The following is an 18,726-nucleotide window of genomic DNA, read 5'->3' as shown; positions in this document are numbered from 1 at the left end:
ACCCTGTCTCAATTTAAAAAAAAAAAAAAAAAAAGGAGGGGGGAGAGAGAAGGAGAGAACTCAGTGCTCAGAATAAGAACAGGGGCTTATACTATTCATTAACAGTGTATTTCTAGGGGGCTGGAAAGATGGCTTAGCTGTTAGGAGCACTTGCTCTTGCAGAGGACCCTAGTTTAGTTCAGTTCCCAGCATAGATGTCAGGCAGTTTACAACTATGTATAACTCCAGCTCCAGGTGACCCTCATGCATAGCATACACTCATAGACACACATGCATAAATGAAAATAGGCATGAATAATTTTTTTTTAAAGAATGCACTTCTTCCTGTCCAAATGGTAAAGAAGCTGATCTGCAGTAGGTTCTAGGACTTTAGGAATTTGGCATAATAAAGTTTCTACTCCTACTATGTCCTTTGGCTTTTGTTTAGAAAGAGTAAGCTTAGACTGTTTCTTTCTTTTTAATTTCATGTGCATTGTTGTTTTGACTGCATGTATGTCTGTATGAGGATGTTAGGCACTTGGAACTGGAGTTACAAACAGTTGTGAGCTGCCTTGAATTGAACTCAGGTCCTCTGGAAGAACAGCCAGTGGTTTTTTTCTTTGTTTTGTTTTTATTTATTTACTGTGTTTACAGTGTTCTACCTGCATGTACACCTGCACATCAGAAGAAGGCACCAGATCTCATTTTAGATGATTGTAATCCACCATGTGGTTGCTGGGAACTGAACTCAGGATCTTTGGAAGAACAGTCAGTGCTCTTAACCACTAAGCCACCTCTCCAGCCCCAACTGTTTTTTGTTTGTTTGGGACAGGTTTCACAATGGCCTAGGCTAGCCTGAAACTTGAGGCAGTCTTCCTGCTTTGACCTCTATGAGTGCTGAGATGATAATTGTGAGCCACCATGCCCCACTCCTCTCAGTTCTTAAAGAACTATACATCTGGGATTGATGTCATAGCAGTTACGAACAAAAGAGTTGTGTTCATTTTCATTGAAGTCATTGGCCAACAACTTGGAAGGGTCTGGATCTTAGATTCATATTTCCTCAGTCCTTTACTTTTTGCTTCCTTTTATCTATTTAGAATCCCCATAATGAATGGATCCAGTGTGGCAAGTACACCACCCAGTGTAAAATGCAAAGAGGACCAAGGGCTAAATGGACACGAGGAAAAGGAAAACCCATTTGCAGAATACATGTGGATGGAGAATGAAGAGGATTTTAACAGACAGGTAGGCAAAGGTAGAAGGCAGTCTCTATCTCAGTGAACTGTTGGAATCTGTTTCTGTACTTGTAGGAACAAGACGGCTTTTCTAATGTTGATAAAGGCTCTACATACTCAGAGAATCAGGGGTTCCAGGCCTTAGTAGCCAGAGGCCTGCCTATAGCTCAAGTTAGCTGATAGCTCTGGGTTCTGAGCCAAAGGCCTGACCGTCTAAATGGTCCTAAATCCTCAAGGGTCTGTAGTCTATCCCTCCCTCTTCCCTTCTGCCCTCTGTGGGTCTCTTGTCTTCCATGTACTTACACCCCACCAGCCTTCATTGTCTTTGCTGGTTGTGTGGAGTTCTTCCCTGCCCTCTTGCCTCCACTGGCATTGCTGCTACCATTGTCAGTGGTGGTGGTGTCTACTACAACATTTTAAGGACATGTGCTTGCTGCTTTTGCGTATTATCATTCTGGAAAATCATATTAAAATTGATGACAAGAAGATACTTTGATAAAGTTTTCAAGTAAGCCACAGTTTAATTACCATAAGATTCAATTCATGATGTATGATATATCAAACATTTCATGGAGCCTGTGAGATGCAGGTCCTCATGTTTGTGCAACAAGCACTTTACCTGCTGAGCCGTTTCCCCAGCCCTATTGATTTTTTGTGGGGAAATGATCTCTGAAAGATGGTCAAGGTGGTGCATGCCTATAATCCCAGCACTTGCAAGGTAGAAGCAAGGGGGATCCGGAGTTTAAGGCTCTGTCTCAAAAAAAAAAAAAAAAAAAAAAAAAAATGGTGAACAATATGAGGCTTTTAGAAGCAGATTGAAATGCCATCTTGAGGAGAGAAAGACTTATGTTCTAAATAAGGAAATGCCATTTGTTTTAGATCTCAGCAAATAATGGTATATGATGGTACACAGCTTATTCCCTCCTCTCCACTCAGTCCCATCCTCACGCCCCCCTCCTCTTCAAAATCAGAATAATAATAAAAAGTATCCAAGAAAGATCTGTGAAGGCCTGCCATTTTGAAAAACTAAAACCATGTTTTCTCTATGGTTATTAGTTACTTTGCTGTTTCTGTGTTAAAATACCAAGAACAAAAACAACTGTTTTAGCTTATAGTTTGGGAGGATATAGTCAGTCCATCATGTCTTGGAAGGCATGGCAACAGACAAGCATTGGCAGCAGGAGCAAGGAGCTGGCTGATCACATGTTATCTGCAAATTGGAAGCGGAGAGAAAGAAATAGGGCAGGGCTATAAATCTCAGAGCCTTCCACCAGTGACACACTTTCTCTATCAAGGCTCCACCTCATAAAGGTTCTGTGATGTCCCAAACTAAACAGCATTACCAGCTAGGGAGCAAGTATTCAGAAACATGAGCCAATTGGGAACATTTCTCATTTAACCCACAATAGTCAGGAGCATCATTAGCTCTCCTGCCTGTGGTTCTGAGTTGCAGGCTGAGGACCCCTAAAGGGAAGGGCTGGGGACCCTGGAGGGCTCATTTGGGATACTGCTGAGCTTTACACCTTTGTTGGCAGGTAGAGGAAGAGCTGCAGGAGCAAGACTTCTTGGACCGCTGCTTTCAGGAGATGCTGGATGAAGAGGACCAGGACTGGTTCATACCATCACGAGACCTGCCTCAGGGTGTGGGACACTTACAGCAACAGTTAAATGGACTATCAGTCAGCGACAGTCAGGAATCTGAAGACATTCTGGTAAGAGCCGTCACTAGCTCTGCATTTGACAGCCTGAACAGAATATGGCGTTTGGAGTCACAGGTGCTCTGTGTGGCCCTACACCCTACGTCAAGTCTCTGGAGCCTCTGCGCTGCCATGTCTTCACCTCTTAAATGGCCCCCATCTCTGAAATTATAGTCGTCAGCCTTCCTTTACTCTGATGTTCCACACTGGGATAAAGGGCTTTGGTAGACCACTTGATAGTGCCTTTCTCTTTCACTCTCTGTATCTAATGTTCTCTCATGTGCTAGGAAAACTGTTCCTATTAGAAGGAACACACACTCAACAGGCCACTTTGCACTTCAGTTAAATCTAGAAAGTGAGTTCCTTGCTTTCTGTTTTGATGTGGCTGGAATTCTCTGAGTGATTCATAGCTTGTAGGTGGCTATGGCCTTCAGTGAGCCAAGACTTGGGCTATTCACAAGAGCACCAAGGGGCACAGAATGATGAGAAAAATAGAGGCTCTGATATGCAAGCTAGCTTTGAGGAATATTGTTTCTCACCATGTTAATCTGTTCAGTAGCTTGAAATGCTGTTTGGAATGAGTATCTTTTTACATTGGGGAATATCCTGGAATGGAATGGAAACAGGAAGGGAAGAGCCTCTGAGAACAATTCAGTTACAGCCTAGGGAGTTAAGAATCATCCTTCTTTCCCTGGGGCTACCCAGAAAGGTGCTGTGGTGTGGCTTCGTTGTGGAAGACATGCTTAGCATATATCAGACACTGGGTTCAATCGTCAGCACTGCAAAAACAAAGTTTAAATGATTTGGGGTTTTCTCCCTGTCCTCCTCCTTCCTCTCTTTCTCCCTGTGCCTCCATCTCTCTGCAGGGCTGGTGATTTGAGCCTTGTGTACACTAGCCAAAGTACTACCAGTGAGCTACATCCCTAGCCTGGAGTAAGTTTTAAAGTGCAATAGGACATGAAAGCAGAAAGATGACCATTGATATGGGGAGGGATAAGAGGCATATATCAGCAATGTCAGTGTAATGCCTATGTATAAAACGTTATAATGAAGTGAGGCTGGCACACACCTTTAATATCAGCGCTCAAAAGAGGCAGAGACAGGCAGATCTCTGAGTTCAAGTCCAGCCTGGTCCACAAAAAGAGTCCAGGACAGCCAAGGCTACACAGAGAAACCGTTTGGGGTGGGGGTGGGGGACACCAAAAAAAAAAAAAAAAGAAAGAAAGAAAGAAATGTTAAAATGAAACATTGGTTTGTATGCTAATTTTTATTTATTTTATTTTATTTTATTTTATTTTTTTGGCTGTCCTGGATCCACTTTGTAGACCAGGCTCACAGTGATCTGCCTGCCTCTGCCTCAGAAGTGCTGGGATTAAGGGCATGCGCCACCATGCCCAGCCTAAATTAAATTTTTAATCATGAAAAAAAAATGCAGCTTGCTTTGAGATGTTTTCTCTTGGTTCTTATTTCAGAGCAAAAGTAACCTGAATCCAGATGCCAAGGAGTTTATTCCAGGAGTGAAGTACTGAGCTGTTGGAAGCTTCCAGAAGGACTTGTTTTGTCCCCGTACCTGGGGCCAGCAATGCACAAAAAGGCAGAGCTGAAGGGGGGTGGTAAGGGTGTGCAGCCAAGGCGGGTTGGGTCGGGAAGGTTGTTTAACTGGATACTGTGACTGAGTAACTAATGTGTGAGGTACTACTCTCCAAGCCTCTGAGAATGGCTCTTCTGTTCTGCCAACTTTTTCAGAGCAGTTTTCCCACTTTATTTTATTTTATTTTAGATGAACTCTTCGGAGTTAAGCAACTGCAGTTGTTTTCCCCTTGTAAAGAATGTTGTTTGCATTTAAGCAAAATAAGCAGACCAAGGAAAACAGTATTTAAGAGATAACTTTCCCTGCTGTGTACCTATGAGGAACAGGGCACCTGGATAGCTGCTGGGTGGTAAGAGATACAAACCAGATGCAACACTCAGCTCCCCATCCCCTGGCATTTCCATGATGAACTAGGGTGCCAGTGGCCCACAAAGCTTTTGTCTCCTGTCCTGAACTCTACTCAAGAAAACAGATCTGCAAGTTCTTGGATGAATGTAACTTCGGATGGATGTAAGTTGTATATCAGAAGAACAGGGCTCGATGGTGACTGTCATTTAGTTAGTGTTGTCCCAACATCACTGTGTAGCTGCTCTCACTCATCATTTACAAGTGAAAGGTTACATAGGGCTCTCTGTCATGATCTTGAGGGGGCTCCTCCAGGCTTCTTTCCCCCACAGTCTAAAAGACACTGTTAGCCAAAGTCTGAGACAGGCCTTTAGTTGTGTTAGTTACATCTTGAATCTTTTTAGACAGTTTTCTTTTCCTAAGTCCCATGAATATTTGGCCCTTATGGTATCTTAATTCCCTCAAAGATTTCTGTGTTTTTTAAAGGAAATACATTTTCTTTCCTTAAGCTGCTTGGGTCAGCTTGGGTGTTTCTTCTGCCTTACAGAGTGATTTCCAGAAACTAAGCTCCTGAGGGGGTCTTGCTCAAGTGCACAACAGAGCTTTTGGCTTTCTGTATACATGAAGCTGTTTACCAGGTGTTACTGCGCTCCCACAAACCAGTTTTTTTTAGTTTCCACATGGCCCTGTCTAGATGCACTCCTAGTTCTACATGCAACTTATTAGTGTTTTGTTGATACTCTGTGGAACTGACTCCTTGCTGGAGCTGCTGTTGTAAGTAGAGGTGAAGGTGGTACAGTCTGATGGGTCAAAGAGTGAGTGTCCTGTCCTGAGCATATTACCAGGACAAGAGACTTAGAAGGCCCGAGAGTGCTGTGGCTTCTGTACAGCTGTCACTGTGCTGTGTAGTAGGTCTGGAAAGATCTTGCAGCTTCCAGTAGTTGTCAGTTTAGTATGTGGATGTGGGCAGAGACTAGAAAGAAAGGACTAGGATCTGGAAAATTGAACTTTTTTCCTTTTTCATATGAGCTGGTTTGCTGACTTTTCATTTTGTCTTGGTGTCAGGTTAGCCCTACCCTTGAGCTGTTCTCAACACTTGTAGACAGGCCCAACAGTCAAACACAAACTTCCCTCTTTTTCCTTGAGTCCCATAGGATGGTGGCATCTTGTGAAAATGGCCTTCCCCCTCAGGTCACATCATAGAGAGTAGCTCAGGGAACTTGTATGCCAGACACACACCAATTCCCAAAGCTTCTCCCTCAAGAGAATGAAACTAGGAACTCCTTCTGAGAGGATTTTACTCCTGCTTCCCCTTTTAGCTTGGCTTGCCACCTCTAATGAGGAGAGGGAGGGTACGGGGAGGGTATAAAAAGATTCTCTCTGCTGCAGTCTCAAGGCTGTTGGAGTTCAGAACATATCAGGATTGCAGGAAGATCCTGGAGAATCCCATCAGCATATCAACATAGAGTGCAACCTTCTCTGAGTTAATAGCTGGGAATGGTGTTTAAGCCTGAGAGGTTTTGCTCTTTGGAAGCCAAGCTGCTAGGAGCGGTCCAACAGGCCCATCACTGGTTCATTTTATTTGGATGTCAGTCTCTGGCCTGGTTTCAGGGAGTACATTTGGTTACTACTACTAGACTACTGTTGGGTGTACCTGGAAACCAAGGGCTGGTGTGTTGGGTTCACCTTAGAGGCAGGGTGCTGACTCCAGGCTTGGGAGATGCAGCCAGTGAGGTGGTCCTAGGTAACGTGTGGGATGACTTACTCCTGTGGCCCAACTCTTGTACCACCCAATGTGGTGAGGTAGCACAACTGTCCTCCAGACTGCAGACTTGGCCTTAGTTAGTTTGGCAACTTAGCAAAACTGTTCTGCTAAGACTTTAGTTTTTTTCCCCCTTTGAGAATTTATACAGCAATAGAAAATTTTCTTCTTTTTTGGAAATGTTCTTAATGGTTGCTGTCTGGCTAGTCCCAGTATTCATTTATTCATGGCTGAGCTCTAATTATGATTATTTGTCCCTATAACTTTGGGTGGTGGTGGTGAAGGAATGCCTCTGTAGGCATTTTGGACTGCATCAGAAATCTGAGGAGGTAGCCAAAGCCTGGGCACTATAGCTCAAGGTCAGGGACCAGTTTCTAGCTGTAATGTGTTGACTTTTGGCCATATAAGCAAGTTAGAAAATGTTCTAATGAGAAGACTGAGTCTTTTTTCTTGAACCCAGGACCTCACATGTACCATGCAAGCACTATACCAAGCGGTATTCCAGTCATGTGAAAGGTTAGGTCTTGGTAGTACCCCTATTTCCAAAGTCACAGGATCTATGATTGCTTCATTAAGATTGTAAGGTTAACCATGGCTTAAAAATAAATGTTTTTAGTGAACTCTAAGCATTTTCCAGGGTATTGTTATGTCAAGGGTTCATTTTTTTACTTTAGAGAGATTTGAGATGTAGGCAAACAGCACTGTGAATTAGCACCCTCTGTGAGGAGCTAGGAAAGGGGGACAGCCAGAGGATACTTCTTGATTTGGGTGTGGTAAATGAGCATGTGACTGCCTGACTTCCTGAGTTTGTCCTCTACTGCTAGAGGGGACAGGCCTATTCAGTAAAGGTCCTGTATTGCTACTAGTCTTTGTTTACAGGATGCCACCAATAGGTCTAACAAAGTGCCCACCCACCTGGTGGAAAAGCTTATCCCAGCCACTCTCCTCTGGGAGGACAGGGGTAAGGGGGCATCACACTTCCTGTTTGCCAAGTAGAGAAAATAGAAATGATGCTGACATGTGAAACAGGGACTCCACTGCCAGGAGACTCATTGGCCCCAGGGACGGTCAGTCCTAGGATGACTCAGTGCAGTGGACGTGAGCACCTACCAAATCCCATCATGCTGCAGAGGATGTCACCAGACTAGATAGTCACAATCTGAAAGAAGGTGAGTCCTGTTGTGCACTTGAGGACCTTTCTTTTTCCTGTTTAATCTCCCATGCAGAAGCTGCTGGTGGTGATAGGAACAGAGCAGGGAACAATATAGTTGACTGAATACTACCTGGACTCTGTCCTCATACCTGACCCACTGCTGGACCTCAGAAGTCCACTTCCTGGGAGTTAGGGGACTTGGGGACTGCTTTCTTAAGGGTGTCAACCTTAGGAGCCAGACTTCCTGTTCTTGGGGAACAGGAGGGAATTCAATGGACAGGCGTACCTTTTTTTTTTTTTTTTAAATGTAAAAACATTTTCTACATTTTGTTGCTTCTAATTTAAATGGAAGATTTACTGAGCCCAAATTTACCTTACTACTTTTCCTTTAAAATGAGTAAACATTCTAAGTTACTTAATGGTAACAAGAAAAAACCCTGGTAGTTCTTAGGATCAAATGCAGGACCTCACACCTAGGCAAGTATTCTACCACAGAGCTACCCCTACCCCTGGGTAAGGGTAGCAAAATGGTTTTTTTGATTCATAGTCTTGCTCCGTGGTTCAGACTAGACCTCCTGCCTCAGCCTCTACATTGTAGATGTAGACCACCAGGTTATTCTGAATATTTTATTTTATTTATTTTTTATTTTTTGGGTTTTTGAGACAGGGTTTCTCTGTGTAGCCTTGGCTGTCCTGGACTCACTTGTAGACCAGGCTGGCTTCGAACTCAAAAAGATCCACCTGCCTCTGCCTCCCAAGCGCTGGGATTAAAGGCATGTGCTACCACACCCAGCTTGTTCTGAATATTTTAATACCGTACTGTTACTAGATTGTTTTTTAGTGCTGGGAGCTAAATGGAAGATTTCATGCATGGCCAAGAAAGTATTCCAAAAGCAAACTACATCCCTTGACTATAAAATGTATTTCCCATAAAGTAGTAAATGTCTCATTCTGTAAATACATTTAATTCTGTCAAGCCAGGCAGTGCATGCCTGTGATCCCAGCACTCAAGAGGCAGAGGCAGGTGGATCTCTGTGAGTTCAAGGCCAGCCTGGTCTACAAAGCCAGTCCAAGACAGCCAAGGCTGCCCAGGGAAGCCCTGTCTGGGGTTGTGTATGTAGAAATCCCATCCTGCCCATTGTGAATCTTCAAAAATATCTGACAGATATTGGTAGTATACACCCTTAATCCCAGGACTTGGGAAGCAGAGACACAAAGATAAGCAGATCACTACTTTGAGGCCAACATAGAGTTCAGACTGGCCAGGTCTACATAGTAAGACCCTGTCTATAAATAATAAGTTAATAAAATAAACTAATACTTTAAAAGTGGAGACACCCCCCCCCCCCAAAAAAAAAAAACCCACAGCTTTCAGCTGGGATAGTTCATATTCTGGACTTAAGTGTCCAAGTCAGAGTTTAGGGCCTTTTTTAGTGCTGGAGTAACAACCACCCTATTTCTCTCCAGAAAGCTCTTTCATATGCAGGTCCCAGGCCCTGGTGTGGCTAATGCATTTTTCCTGGATGTTTCATGTCAATGGAGCTAAACATGCCATGGTCTCATAATCTGTCTTGTTTTTCTGAGTCATTCTTCCACTACTGACCAGTTACCTGTTGATGAGTATGCTGCATTTTGTCAGCCCCTTAGGCTTGGCTCTCCACCTCCACTTTGGCAAGTTGTCTGCACACAGGACTTGGGAGCTGCTGTGCCTCTTAGAGGCCTCAGGCACTGCAGATTCCTATGATCCTCAACTTCTCAAGAACCTTTGTGCTATCTCCTACAGGCCAGGACTTCTAAAGTACCTGAGGCCCATTTAATAATGAGCATAACTGGACAGGGTATGAAACTGCACTGCTGTTCTATCCAGAATCAGTGCCGAGACTTCTGAACTTTCCAGTCATGCCCATGGGTACGAGAGTTGTAGACTGCTAGATACATGAAGGAAGGAGGGCTGATGGCAGAAGTGTACACAGGAGGAAGGAGGGCCAAAGGGAAGATGTAGGCACCAGTGGAGCCCAGCAGCTGCCTAGCACCTCCAGTAAACCTAAGTCCAGACTCTGGACCCTTGTCCCTGTTGTAAGTATTTAAAAGCCAATGCTCTTAATTGCCTTTTTTTTTTTTTTTTTAAGTTTTAAAAGTTTGGAGAGAGGGCTCAGCAATTAAACTGGCTGCTCTTCTATAGGTTTCCAGTTCAATTCCCAGTACCTCCATCTAGGTTCACAACCATCTGAAACTCCAGTCCCAGACAGAGGATCTATTTTTTTTTTCCTGGTTCCTGCAGACAATGCACATACACTGTACATACATGCAGGCAAAACACCCAAATAAAATTTAAAAGAACAAAGAAAAAAACCTAAAAATAGTTTTCCTAAAAACATGTAAACTGGAAAAAAGATTACTTAAAATTTTTGCTCTACCAATCAAATAGCAGTTGTGTGAAAAATTCAGTAAATGAAAATAATGCACTTGCTGAGGTGGCACCTTCCTGGCTAAGCCTTATGGACACATGTGCTGTGCAGGAGATGGAGACAGGGAAAACAGAACACAGAGGTTAAAACACTAGCATTGATGCATATCCACACCTGGTTAATCTGGGTCTGGGAATGACAAGAAACCTGCCTTCGGGCAAGAAGAGAGTATTTCCTTAGCTCCAGAGGAAAGACCCTTCCCCCAGGGCTGGCAGCAGCCCAGATAAAAAGGTCTAAGAGAGAGAAGAGTAACCAGAGCCAGGTGAGCAGCAGTCAGAAGAGTTAAACAGTGTCTGCTTGGCCCTCTGGAATTCATTCACACAAGAAACTATAAAATGTCCTGTGTATCTACAGCTACCAAATCCAGTTAAATCAAAATTGAGACTAGGGTTATACTGTCCCCGAGTCCTACTGGGAACCTTAGGAGAGGGTGTGATAGATTTTGGGTTATTCCCCAGGAGTTGGGGCGAGTTTCATCATGAGCAACCGTAAGTCTGCTAAGAGAAAACTTTGGTTATGTGCCTAAAAGCCTGGTGAGTGCATGCAAACCACAGTAAGCACCTGGAGGTGCTGAGGACATACACAGCAATATGTTGAGGATACCTCCTGCTGGGGAGGGAGTAAAGTGCATTTATTTTCTTCCATATATATATATATATATATATATTTTTTTTTTTTTTTTTCCTTTTTAAATCTCCCTTCTAACACTCAGTGTCAGCTGGATGGGGAGGTGGGCAGACCCTAGAAGGTATGGGAATAGAAGGCAATGGCGTTGATGGTGTAGTCCATGGGAAGATGGTGTCCAATGTGCCTGGCACCCAGGCTGGCACCCCCCAGTGCAGAAGAGTGTCGCAGCTTCATCAGGGTGAAGCTGGAGAAGGAGTTCTGTGCCTGCAGCTCTCGGCCCTGGGTCAGCGCCAGGAGAAAGCCTGGAGGGAAGAATGCAGAGAGGAGACCAGCAGCTGCAGCTTCAGCGCAGATGCTAGAGGCCATATGCCAACCATCCAGCACAGAGGCACCAGTGTACTGTGGGTCCTGGAACCAGCAGCCCCAAAAAACCAGTGCTTTTCAGCTCCAGGGCATGTAATCACAATGTTTTGGTGCCAGAATCTAGTGGGGGGCCTTTGAGCTGTTTCAGAGATTCTAATGGAAATACTACAGCTGGCTAATTCCTTCTGACCAGAACGGTGACTAAGGGTGCCACCACAAGTTATCACACTGGTCTGAGCTCTAAGGGGCTAGAGAGATGGCTCTGTGGTTAAGGGCATTTGCTGTTCTTCAGAGGACCTGGGTTCAGTACTCAGCACCGACACAATGGCACACAAACGCCAGTTCCAGAGGATCTGACACCCTTTTCTGGCGTCCTTGGGCACTCCATGCCCATATGCACAGACATACATGCTGGCAAAAAACACCCAAACAACAGAACCCTGGCTGTCCTGGACAAGCTTTTGTAAACCAGACTGGCCTTGAATTTTTTACAGAGATCTGCCAGTCTCTGCCTCCCTTTGAGAGCTGGGATTAAAGGTGTGTACTACCACACCCAGCTTAAAAGTAAATACATCTTAAAAAGTGATTAATATGTCATTTGGAATAGACCGTCCTTTCAGGAGCTCAAGAGGCTTACACAGGCTTTTAACAAGGCACATGTTCCAGCAGGTCACAGGGGCTAGAATAAAGGCCCACACTTCACCCTCCTTTCCTGCTGTGTTCTTGTCTTCACCCACATCTGCCACCAAGACTCACCTTCCTTCAGCAGCTCCCAGCTCTTCCACACTGAGCCCACACACAGAATGGGGAGGCCACGCTCCCCTTGGAACAAAACCTGGCAGAAGGGCAGAAAATGGGACACTGCAGGCTGACCTTAACCCTAGCCCTTGCTAGTGAGAAACAAGGTGGACTCAAGGGGGTGGGGGGGAGGCAAGGAGGAAAATGGGAGTCATAAAAGCGAGGCAGAGAAGAAAGGAATGGTCAAACAGGAGGAAGGAGACAACACCACATGAACCCAGTCTACAGATACAGAGGCATCGAATTGCATAGAGTTTGATGGGACAGTCTCACTACCCTAGGCCAAGACCCAGACTTCACCCACCTTTGTATACTGCCTCAACTTACCGGGTCAATCTCTGGCAACACTGCCACGACATGTCTGCCCAGCATCTCCCCAGCCTTCTTGAAGATGTGCCGGGAAAGAGGGTCTCCCTGCTGTGCACCTGGCGGAGGAGAAGGGGGCTAGAGAATACAGAAAGCAGCCTACACTACTCTAGGCACTCTCCCTGAGGTAAAGCAGCAAGCTCAGGCCATGTTAATGTTAGGATGGATGCCCATATTGGTAAACAAGCCTCCTCCCACCATTTCAGGCACCTCCTTTTCCAGTGCCCTACTGGAAGTAGCTCATGATGCTCACTAGAGCAGTAGGACTAGACTGATGAACTACTAAATCACATTACTGTGTCTGTCCCCATGAATCTATCAGCCCTGCTAAGAAGACTGTTGATTTTCCTGTTAGTGTCAGCCTCAGCAGGACAAGTGTTCTGAGCCTCAGACTCGAGAGAAACATGTAGACCTCCCTGGGGCTAAGGAATCCAAGTTAAAAAGGAGCAAGCCTTACTGAAAAAAGATGTAGACATGCAGGCTCCTCAAAAAGCCAACACAAGCTGACTGAGCTTTCCAACCCCTGGCTTCTGTGAACTTGTCCAAAGGACACTACTTCAAGTTCTCAAAACCAGGCATACAGTCTGTACCAGCCATATGGCAACCAGGGAGAGGAGCAGGCAACCCAGTGTTGTCTGGTCCCACCTTCACCCTAGTCACCACACCAGGTTGAGCTACAGACTCCAGGCTACTTAGTGAGACAGGCACCAGCACAGAGGCTAGCCTTCAACCACTCACCACCCTCCCATAAGACATGCTTTTGTGGAACCAAGCTATATAAACCAGCACCTACAGTACCTTCTGCAATTTTCTGGCAAAACCCAGCAAACTTGGATTTATCAAACTCCCTATACAAGTGGGTGAGGATTCCTAGCCGATCTGGCACCTGAGGAACACAGAGACACAAGCAGTCAATTGATACAGAAATCCCTGGTCTGTAACTCACAGTGGCCTTCATAGTGTATCTATTGGATGACCAAAGTATTTGGGGTTTTGTTTGTTTTTGTTTTCACAAGGTTTCTCTGTGTAGCCTTGGCTGTCCCAGAACTTGCTCTGTAGACCAGGCTGTCCTCAAACTCACAGAGATCCCCTGCCCCTGCCTCCCGAGTCCTGGCGTGTGTGACCACCACTAGGCCTTTTCTGGTTTTTTGTTTTGTTTTTTAGTTTTTCGAGACAAGGTTTCTCTGTGTTGCCTTGGCTGTCCTGGACTCATTTTGTAGACCAGGATGGCCTCGAACTCACAGAGATCCACATGCCTCTGCCTCCTGAGTGCTGGGATTAAAGGCGTGCACCACCACACCCAGCTGTTTGTCTGGTTTTAAGCTTTAAAAATTATGGGAATTTACCAGAGGTGGTGGCACACATCTGTAATCTCAGCACTTGGGGAGGCGGAGGCAGGCAGATCGCTTTGAGTTTGAATGAGTCCTGGGACAGCCAAAGGCTACAAAGAGAAACCTTTCTCATTTTCCTTGAGATCACTCTTGAAAAGACTGCTTCAGTTAAAGAGCAGCACTCCCCTACAGTCCCTGCGCACAATGGCAAAGGCTCTGAAAAGTGCTATAACTAAAAGATTTATCTCCCAAATTGTTTTCCTCCAACAGTCTAACACATACAACCTATATGAGTCCCAAGAAAACAGAGATTCTCCTGAGTACATTTTAATGGGGGTAGGGTAAATGTGATTATCTACAGAAACAGTAGCTTTTTTATACTTGTCTCATTTGGCTTTGCTTAAATATTTGGAAAAAATGACTAAAATTCCTAAGAGGAAGTGGCAGTCACACTGCGCACACTACTCTGAATCCTGTTCTGACCACCCGGAGAGACCTGCATCCTCCTCTCTGCAGCCTCTCCATCAGAATCCCCAGTGTTCTACACTAGGTGCTCATGACTATGGGATAGGCAGTACCTGGAAATAGCTGAACATGGCCTGCTTGACATGGCTGATATCATGAGGAGCTGCCTCCAGGTTGTCGATGGAGTCAAACACGATTTTCACAGCTTGGTGTGCAATCCAGTAGGCTGCCAAGAGCAGAGGGCAAAGACAGCCAATCGCAGAGACACTCTCCTCACGCAGAAGGGCTCTCAGCTCAAGACCAGTTAGAAGTCAATGATCAGTCAGTCACATTTCCAGTAGAGGAGGGAAGCTTTTAACCAAACTATCTGACAGACCCAGACAAGGGAAGGCTGGTGGGAAGAGTAAGTGAACTTGTCACACCAGCTCCCATTCAAAGACAAGGAAGGCGAGCTGTGTCACACAGCTGCAGTCACAGCACGAGTTGGACCCAAAAGACATCTATACACACACACACACACACACACACACACACACACACACACACACACACACACACACACACACACATACACATACTGTCTCAAAAGCAGTGTCAGTGGGAAGTGTTTCCAGACCCCTTTCCTACTGGCAGGAAGTCTCTGGCCTTACCCTTCAGTCTCAATCCTTCCCTTGGGTCTCCAGGTCAACAGAGGGAGGCTACACCACCCTACCATGAAGCGGGTCCTGGCTACTAAGGAGCAAGATGGTGACTGTGATTCTCCCAATACTACCCTGTACTCCAAAACAGATTTAGGAGCTGTTTAGGGACCCCTGTTTAGGTTTAGGAACCGAGAGGGCAGGAAAACAGAGAGGAGCCATAGGAAAGGATATGTCACGGCCCTATGTGTGCTCACCTGAGCCTTCATCCCCCATCATGTGGCCCCAGCCACCGCAGCCACTCTCCGAGCCATCAGGGTTGATAAGCCTACAGTTGGAGCCTGTTCCAGAGATGAGCACAATCCCACCTGGGGAGAGGGCATGGGGGCTAGGTGTGGCCTAGGGCCCAGAGAGCAGCAGTTTCAGCCTCACAGCAGAGGGATTGTCACCCAACCTCCCAGGACAAATAGCCCACTTGCTTCCTGCCCAGGGGATGGAGGAAACCCCAAATCTGCATCAATTCAAGGGAACACGGCTCCCTGCCAGGCTGACTTCAAATGATCTTAGCTTTATTGAGTACCTAATACCAGACACTGACAGACCCTGTGACCATCAGCACCACTGAGTCATACAGATAGCGACCCTCACTTCTACACGAGGGAAGCAAAACCCACAACTTCTCAAAGAGAGGAGAGCTGCCAAACCAGAGTCTAAGCCGGTTTCATTTTTGAGATGGTCTCATAAGGTAGCCCTGGCTGGCCTTGAACTTGCTGCAATCTGCCTGCCTCTGTCTCCTGAAAGCTAAAGGTGTGCACTGACATGCCTGTTGAGACTCCGTTATATGCCAGCACACAGGATGTCACAGAGCCCCACTCTTTCCACTCAGTAGCCCTACATTCTGCCCCGTTAGATTCCATCCCTCACTTCCCACACAGACACTTTTCCTGCCCTCCCTCCTCCTCTGCCCCTCATCCCTGCTCTAGCAAGGGTATTATTTTGCCCAGGAAAGGACAGCTGGGAGAGAATAATGATAGCTGCCTTCCAGATATTTATAAGACAAACTTTGCCAGCTATCTTTTTTTTATAGGTTATAGGCTTTCCTCATAAGAAAGCTCCTTCTCAACCCCACTTCTCCTTTCACATCCTTACCATGCGGTGTAGCTGTGGCGATGGAACCGGCTGCATCAGTGGTGATTAGGTAACTTTCACTCAGGTAAGGAAATCGGTCCCTCAACTCCTCCATCAGGAGCCTCACCGCATCCTCCTGCTCCCCACCACTCAGGGACAGGCCCTAGGCACAAGGGAGAGGAATAAGCTAAGCAACGGAAGAGAAGGTACAGTCCCGGACCAGCTCCTTTCCTAATCCTTCCCCTCCTGACACCCATCAAGCCTGCAGGGACAGCCTGGCTTAGGAAAGAAAGGTACAGGTAAAGGAGCAAGGTGAGGGAATATGGAGAAAGCAGCTTGGCTTGACAGTCTGCCTGTGCCTGCCTATCTATCTCCCTCGCATATCTGGGAAGCAGCCAGAGGCACAGCAACCTTGGAAGAAGAAGAGCTAACATTTTAAGAGCTCTCCAGGCTAGAGGCTGCTGACCATTTCGGACTGTATCACATCACCTCACTTTCCCAACAACTCTTAGTATCTATATTTGCAAAACAAGGAAACTGAGGCTTAGAGAAGGCAACTGACTTAAAGGCCCTTCTGTTGAGTGGCAAAGCTGAGAATCAAATCAAGGTACAAACGGGTCTCTGGAGCACCATGCTCTTACAATGCTTTCTCGCCTAAAGATGATCACTGAAACCACAAAAATGGGCAAGATGGAGGGCCCTGGCCCTAGAGACCTCTTCTTCCAGGCTTGTCTAGTCCCACTGGCCACCTGCCTCAGGCCTGCTGATGGCCCAGGCTCCAGCTGACTCACCAGGCTACGAAGGGGTACCAGAGGATCCGCTCCAGCCTTCAGCTTGGCCCTGTTCACCATCTCGTTGATCCTTTCCACACACTTGTCTGTGCCGATCAGCTGGCCCCAACAGGGAAGGAGGAGTTTTTAAAAAGGCTTCAAGATCTGTGCTGCCCCTACCAGCTGCCAAGAGGCCCGGCCACCACCTCAAGGGGAGTCACAGCACATTACATGAGAGCCAACCCTCGGGTCCCCTCAGGATGGCTTTTTTACCCAGTGGTTTGTGCTCAGTCCATCAGCTTCTGCCAGGATCTGCCCATCCTCAGAAAGTAAAAGGACTTTGGACTGTGTGCCTCCCCTACAAAACACAAGAGGGCACCCAGCCCTGGTAAGACTGCAGGCAGGGGAGCCAAGCTTGCATAGTAGCCCCTTACTAGAGTCTAGGGTGGAGAAGCTTCAGCAAGCCCAACACATACTCCCAAACCTGCCTGTGTAGTGTCTGCTACACTCTGGAAAGGGAAATGAGTGGGCAGCCTTGCTCATTCTTCCCTGGTAGGTCCCATTTCTACAAGATCCCACTTACTCACCACCTGGGCCTTACAATGTGTGCGCTGGAGGGCTTCTCCGCACAGCAGTAAGCCCCTAGTTAGCAGAGACTGCTCTGAATCGGGAGTGCAGCCAGTTGTTTCCTGTTTGCCTCTGTGAGCTCACTGGGTGAAGCTCCAGAGCAATTAACTACCTAGCCCCCTAACCTGCCCAGAGCCTGGCCCAGGCAACTTATGGTAAATACACCAGAGGAGAAAAAGCAGACCACCATATTCTTCTCGCCACAGCTAAGGGCCACTTTCAAGACCCTGTCTCCCGCCACCAAGGTCTTCAGGACACCTGTGAGAAATGACCACCAGACAAGGAGGAATTTACAGACTTAGGCAACTAAACCCTCCTGAGTTAAATCCCTGGGGTAAGGCGTGGTTTAAAGGAAGAGTAATGTGCAAGGAAGTAATATCCTACTGACTAGTACTTCCTGGAATGCAATAGAAAGACAATGAAAACGTCATGAGCCAACTCAAAGAGGGCATCAAATTCAGAGGGGACACTGACTCATGAGACAGCAGACTACAGATCCAAAATAACTTCTTGACCAACTGGGGGAAATAACTTCTAGCTTCCATATAAATATAATGAGACTAAGTGCAAACTTCTACACTGTGCTGAAGGCTTTTCTTTGTTTTTAAAGTGTCACAAATAAATAAAGCCTGAACATCCAGGTTAGCAATTCATGGGAAGAGACTTCTGGGTAAGTCAGCAGTAAGCTGCTATGATTCCACATCCCCCTATCATGCCCTGATTTGACACACCCTGATCCACAAAATGTTTGTCATGCGTAGGGGACAGGGTAAACCACCGTCTTGCTCACCCTTGTCCTAGCGCTATACATATGGCAATTGAAGCCCAGAGAAGGCAGATGTCTCATCCAAAGCCATGCTCAGCAGAGCTACTTCCCAAAGTCCAACAGACTAGCTTCTGAGGAGAATGTGGAAACCAAAGGCCAATAGCAGTGAAGGGTCCCTGGCACCAGGGCAAGACAGTGCTCTGGTGACAGCTGCTCAACTCCAGGGTTCCCTTGGGCATAAATCTCAGTCTGGGCTTCCGCCACTTTCCCATGTCCACCCGCGTCCCGCAACTTCCCACTTGACCCCAGCTCTGCAAAACTCTCTTCGTGTTGACACAAGTGCCCTGGGGCGCGAAGGTAGTGGTCCGGAGGGGCGTGGCCGCGCCGAGCAGCACTAAGGCACCAGGCGTGGGATGATGGCCCACCGCCCCCTGACCAGCGGCTCCCGGACAGACAGCTTGAGGCCGGTCCAGCGCTCACCCTTCCACACCGCCGTAAAGCGCCGCCATGCTACCGTCGCGACCGCAGGTCCCGCTGTAGCTACTTTGCCCGCTGCCGTGGCTTCGCTCCAGCCCGCGCCGCGGCACCGCCCCACATCATGTGATCGCAGCGCG

The 18,726-nt window shown here is 46.6% G+C and overlaps 2 protein-coding genes across 5 annotated transcripts in view; one reads left to right on the top strand and one right to left on the bottom strand.

The window, feature by feature from the left end:
- The window catches only part of Paip2b (poly(A) binding protein interacting protein 2B), a 25,555-nt gene extending 20,202 nt beyond the window's left edge, over nucleotides 1-5,353 (top strand). Inside the window, exons 3-5 of the mRNA XM_051154816.1 lie at nucleotides 1,080-1,227; nucleotides 2,753-2,929; nucleotides 4,387-5,353. Of these exons, the coding sequence (XP_051010773.1) occupies nucleotides 1,080-1,227; nucleotides 2,753-2,929; nucleotides 4,387-4,443 (382 nt within the window). The 3' untranslated portion in view covers nucleotides 4,444-5,353. The remainder of the gene's footprint in view (nucleotides 1-1,079; nucleotides 1,228-2,752; nucleotides 2,930-4,386) is intronic.
- On the bottom strand, nucleotides 1,434-18,726 carry Nagk (N-acetylglucosamine kinase). Of its 4 annotated transcripts, none has more exons than XM_051154815.1 (10): nucleotides 18,593-18,726; nucleotides 16,993-17,077; nucleotides 16,741-16,839; nucleotides 15,971-16,112; nucleotides 15,079-15,189; nucleotides 14,297-14,409; nucleotides 13,186-13,273; nucleotides 12,349-12,446; nucleotides 11,980-12,058; nucleotides 1,434-1,967 (listed from the first exon to the last, which is right to left on the bottom strand). In XM_051154815.1, the coding sequence occupies exons 1-10, from the start codon at nucleotides 18,619-18,621 to the stop codon at nucleotides 1,960-1,962; spliced, it is 852 nt and encodes a 283-aa protein (XP_051010772.1). In that variant the 5' UTR covers nucleotides 18,622-18,726; the 3' UTR covers nucleotides 1,434-1,959. The 4 variants fall into 4 exon arrangements, with proteins under 4 accessions (XP_051010772.1, XP_051010771.1, XP_051010769.1 ...); XM_051154814.1 differs by lacking the exon at nucleotides 1,434-1,967 and adding an exon at nucleotides 2,197-2,427; XM_051154812.1 differs by lacking the exon at nucleotides 1,434-1,967 and adding an exon at nucleotides 10,907-11,162.

Source organism: Acomys russatus, chromosome 13 (genome assembly GCF_903995435.1).
Source record: "Acomys russatus chromosome 13, mAcoRus1.1, whole genome shotgun sequence".
NCBI lineage: Eukaryota > Metazoa > Chordata > Mammalia > Rodentia > Muridae > Acomys > Acomys russatus.
The sequence above is the reverse complement of the archived record's forward strand: the minus strand, read 5'-3'. Positions and strand labels throughout refer to the sequence as shown.

Coding starts and splice junctions, on each gene's coding strand:
- Nagk (XM_051154812.1), bottom strand. CDS start 18,621: ATGGCGGCGCTTTACGGCGGTGTGGAAGG. Junction 16,840..16,992: donor GACTGAGCACAAACCACTGG/GTAAAAAAGCCA, acceptor TGTTGGGGCCAG/CTGATCGGCACAGACAAGTG. Junction 14,410..15,078: donor GATGGGGGATGAAGGCTCAG/GTGAGCACACAT, acceptor TGCTCTTGGCAG/CCTACTGGATTGCACACCAA.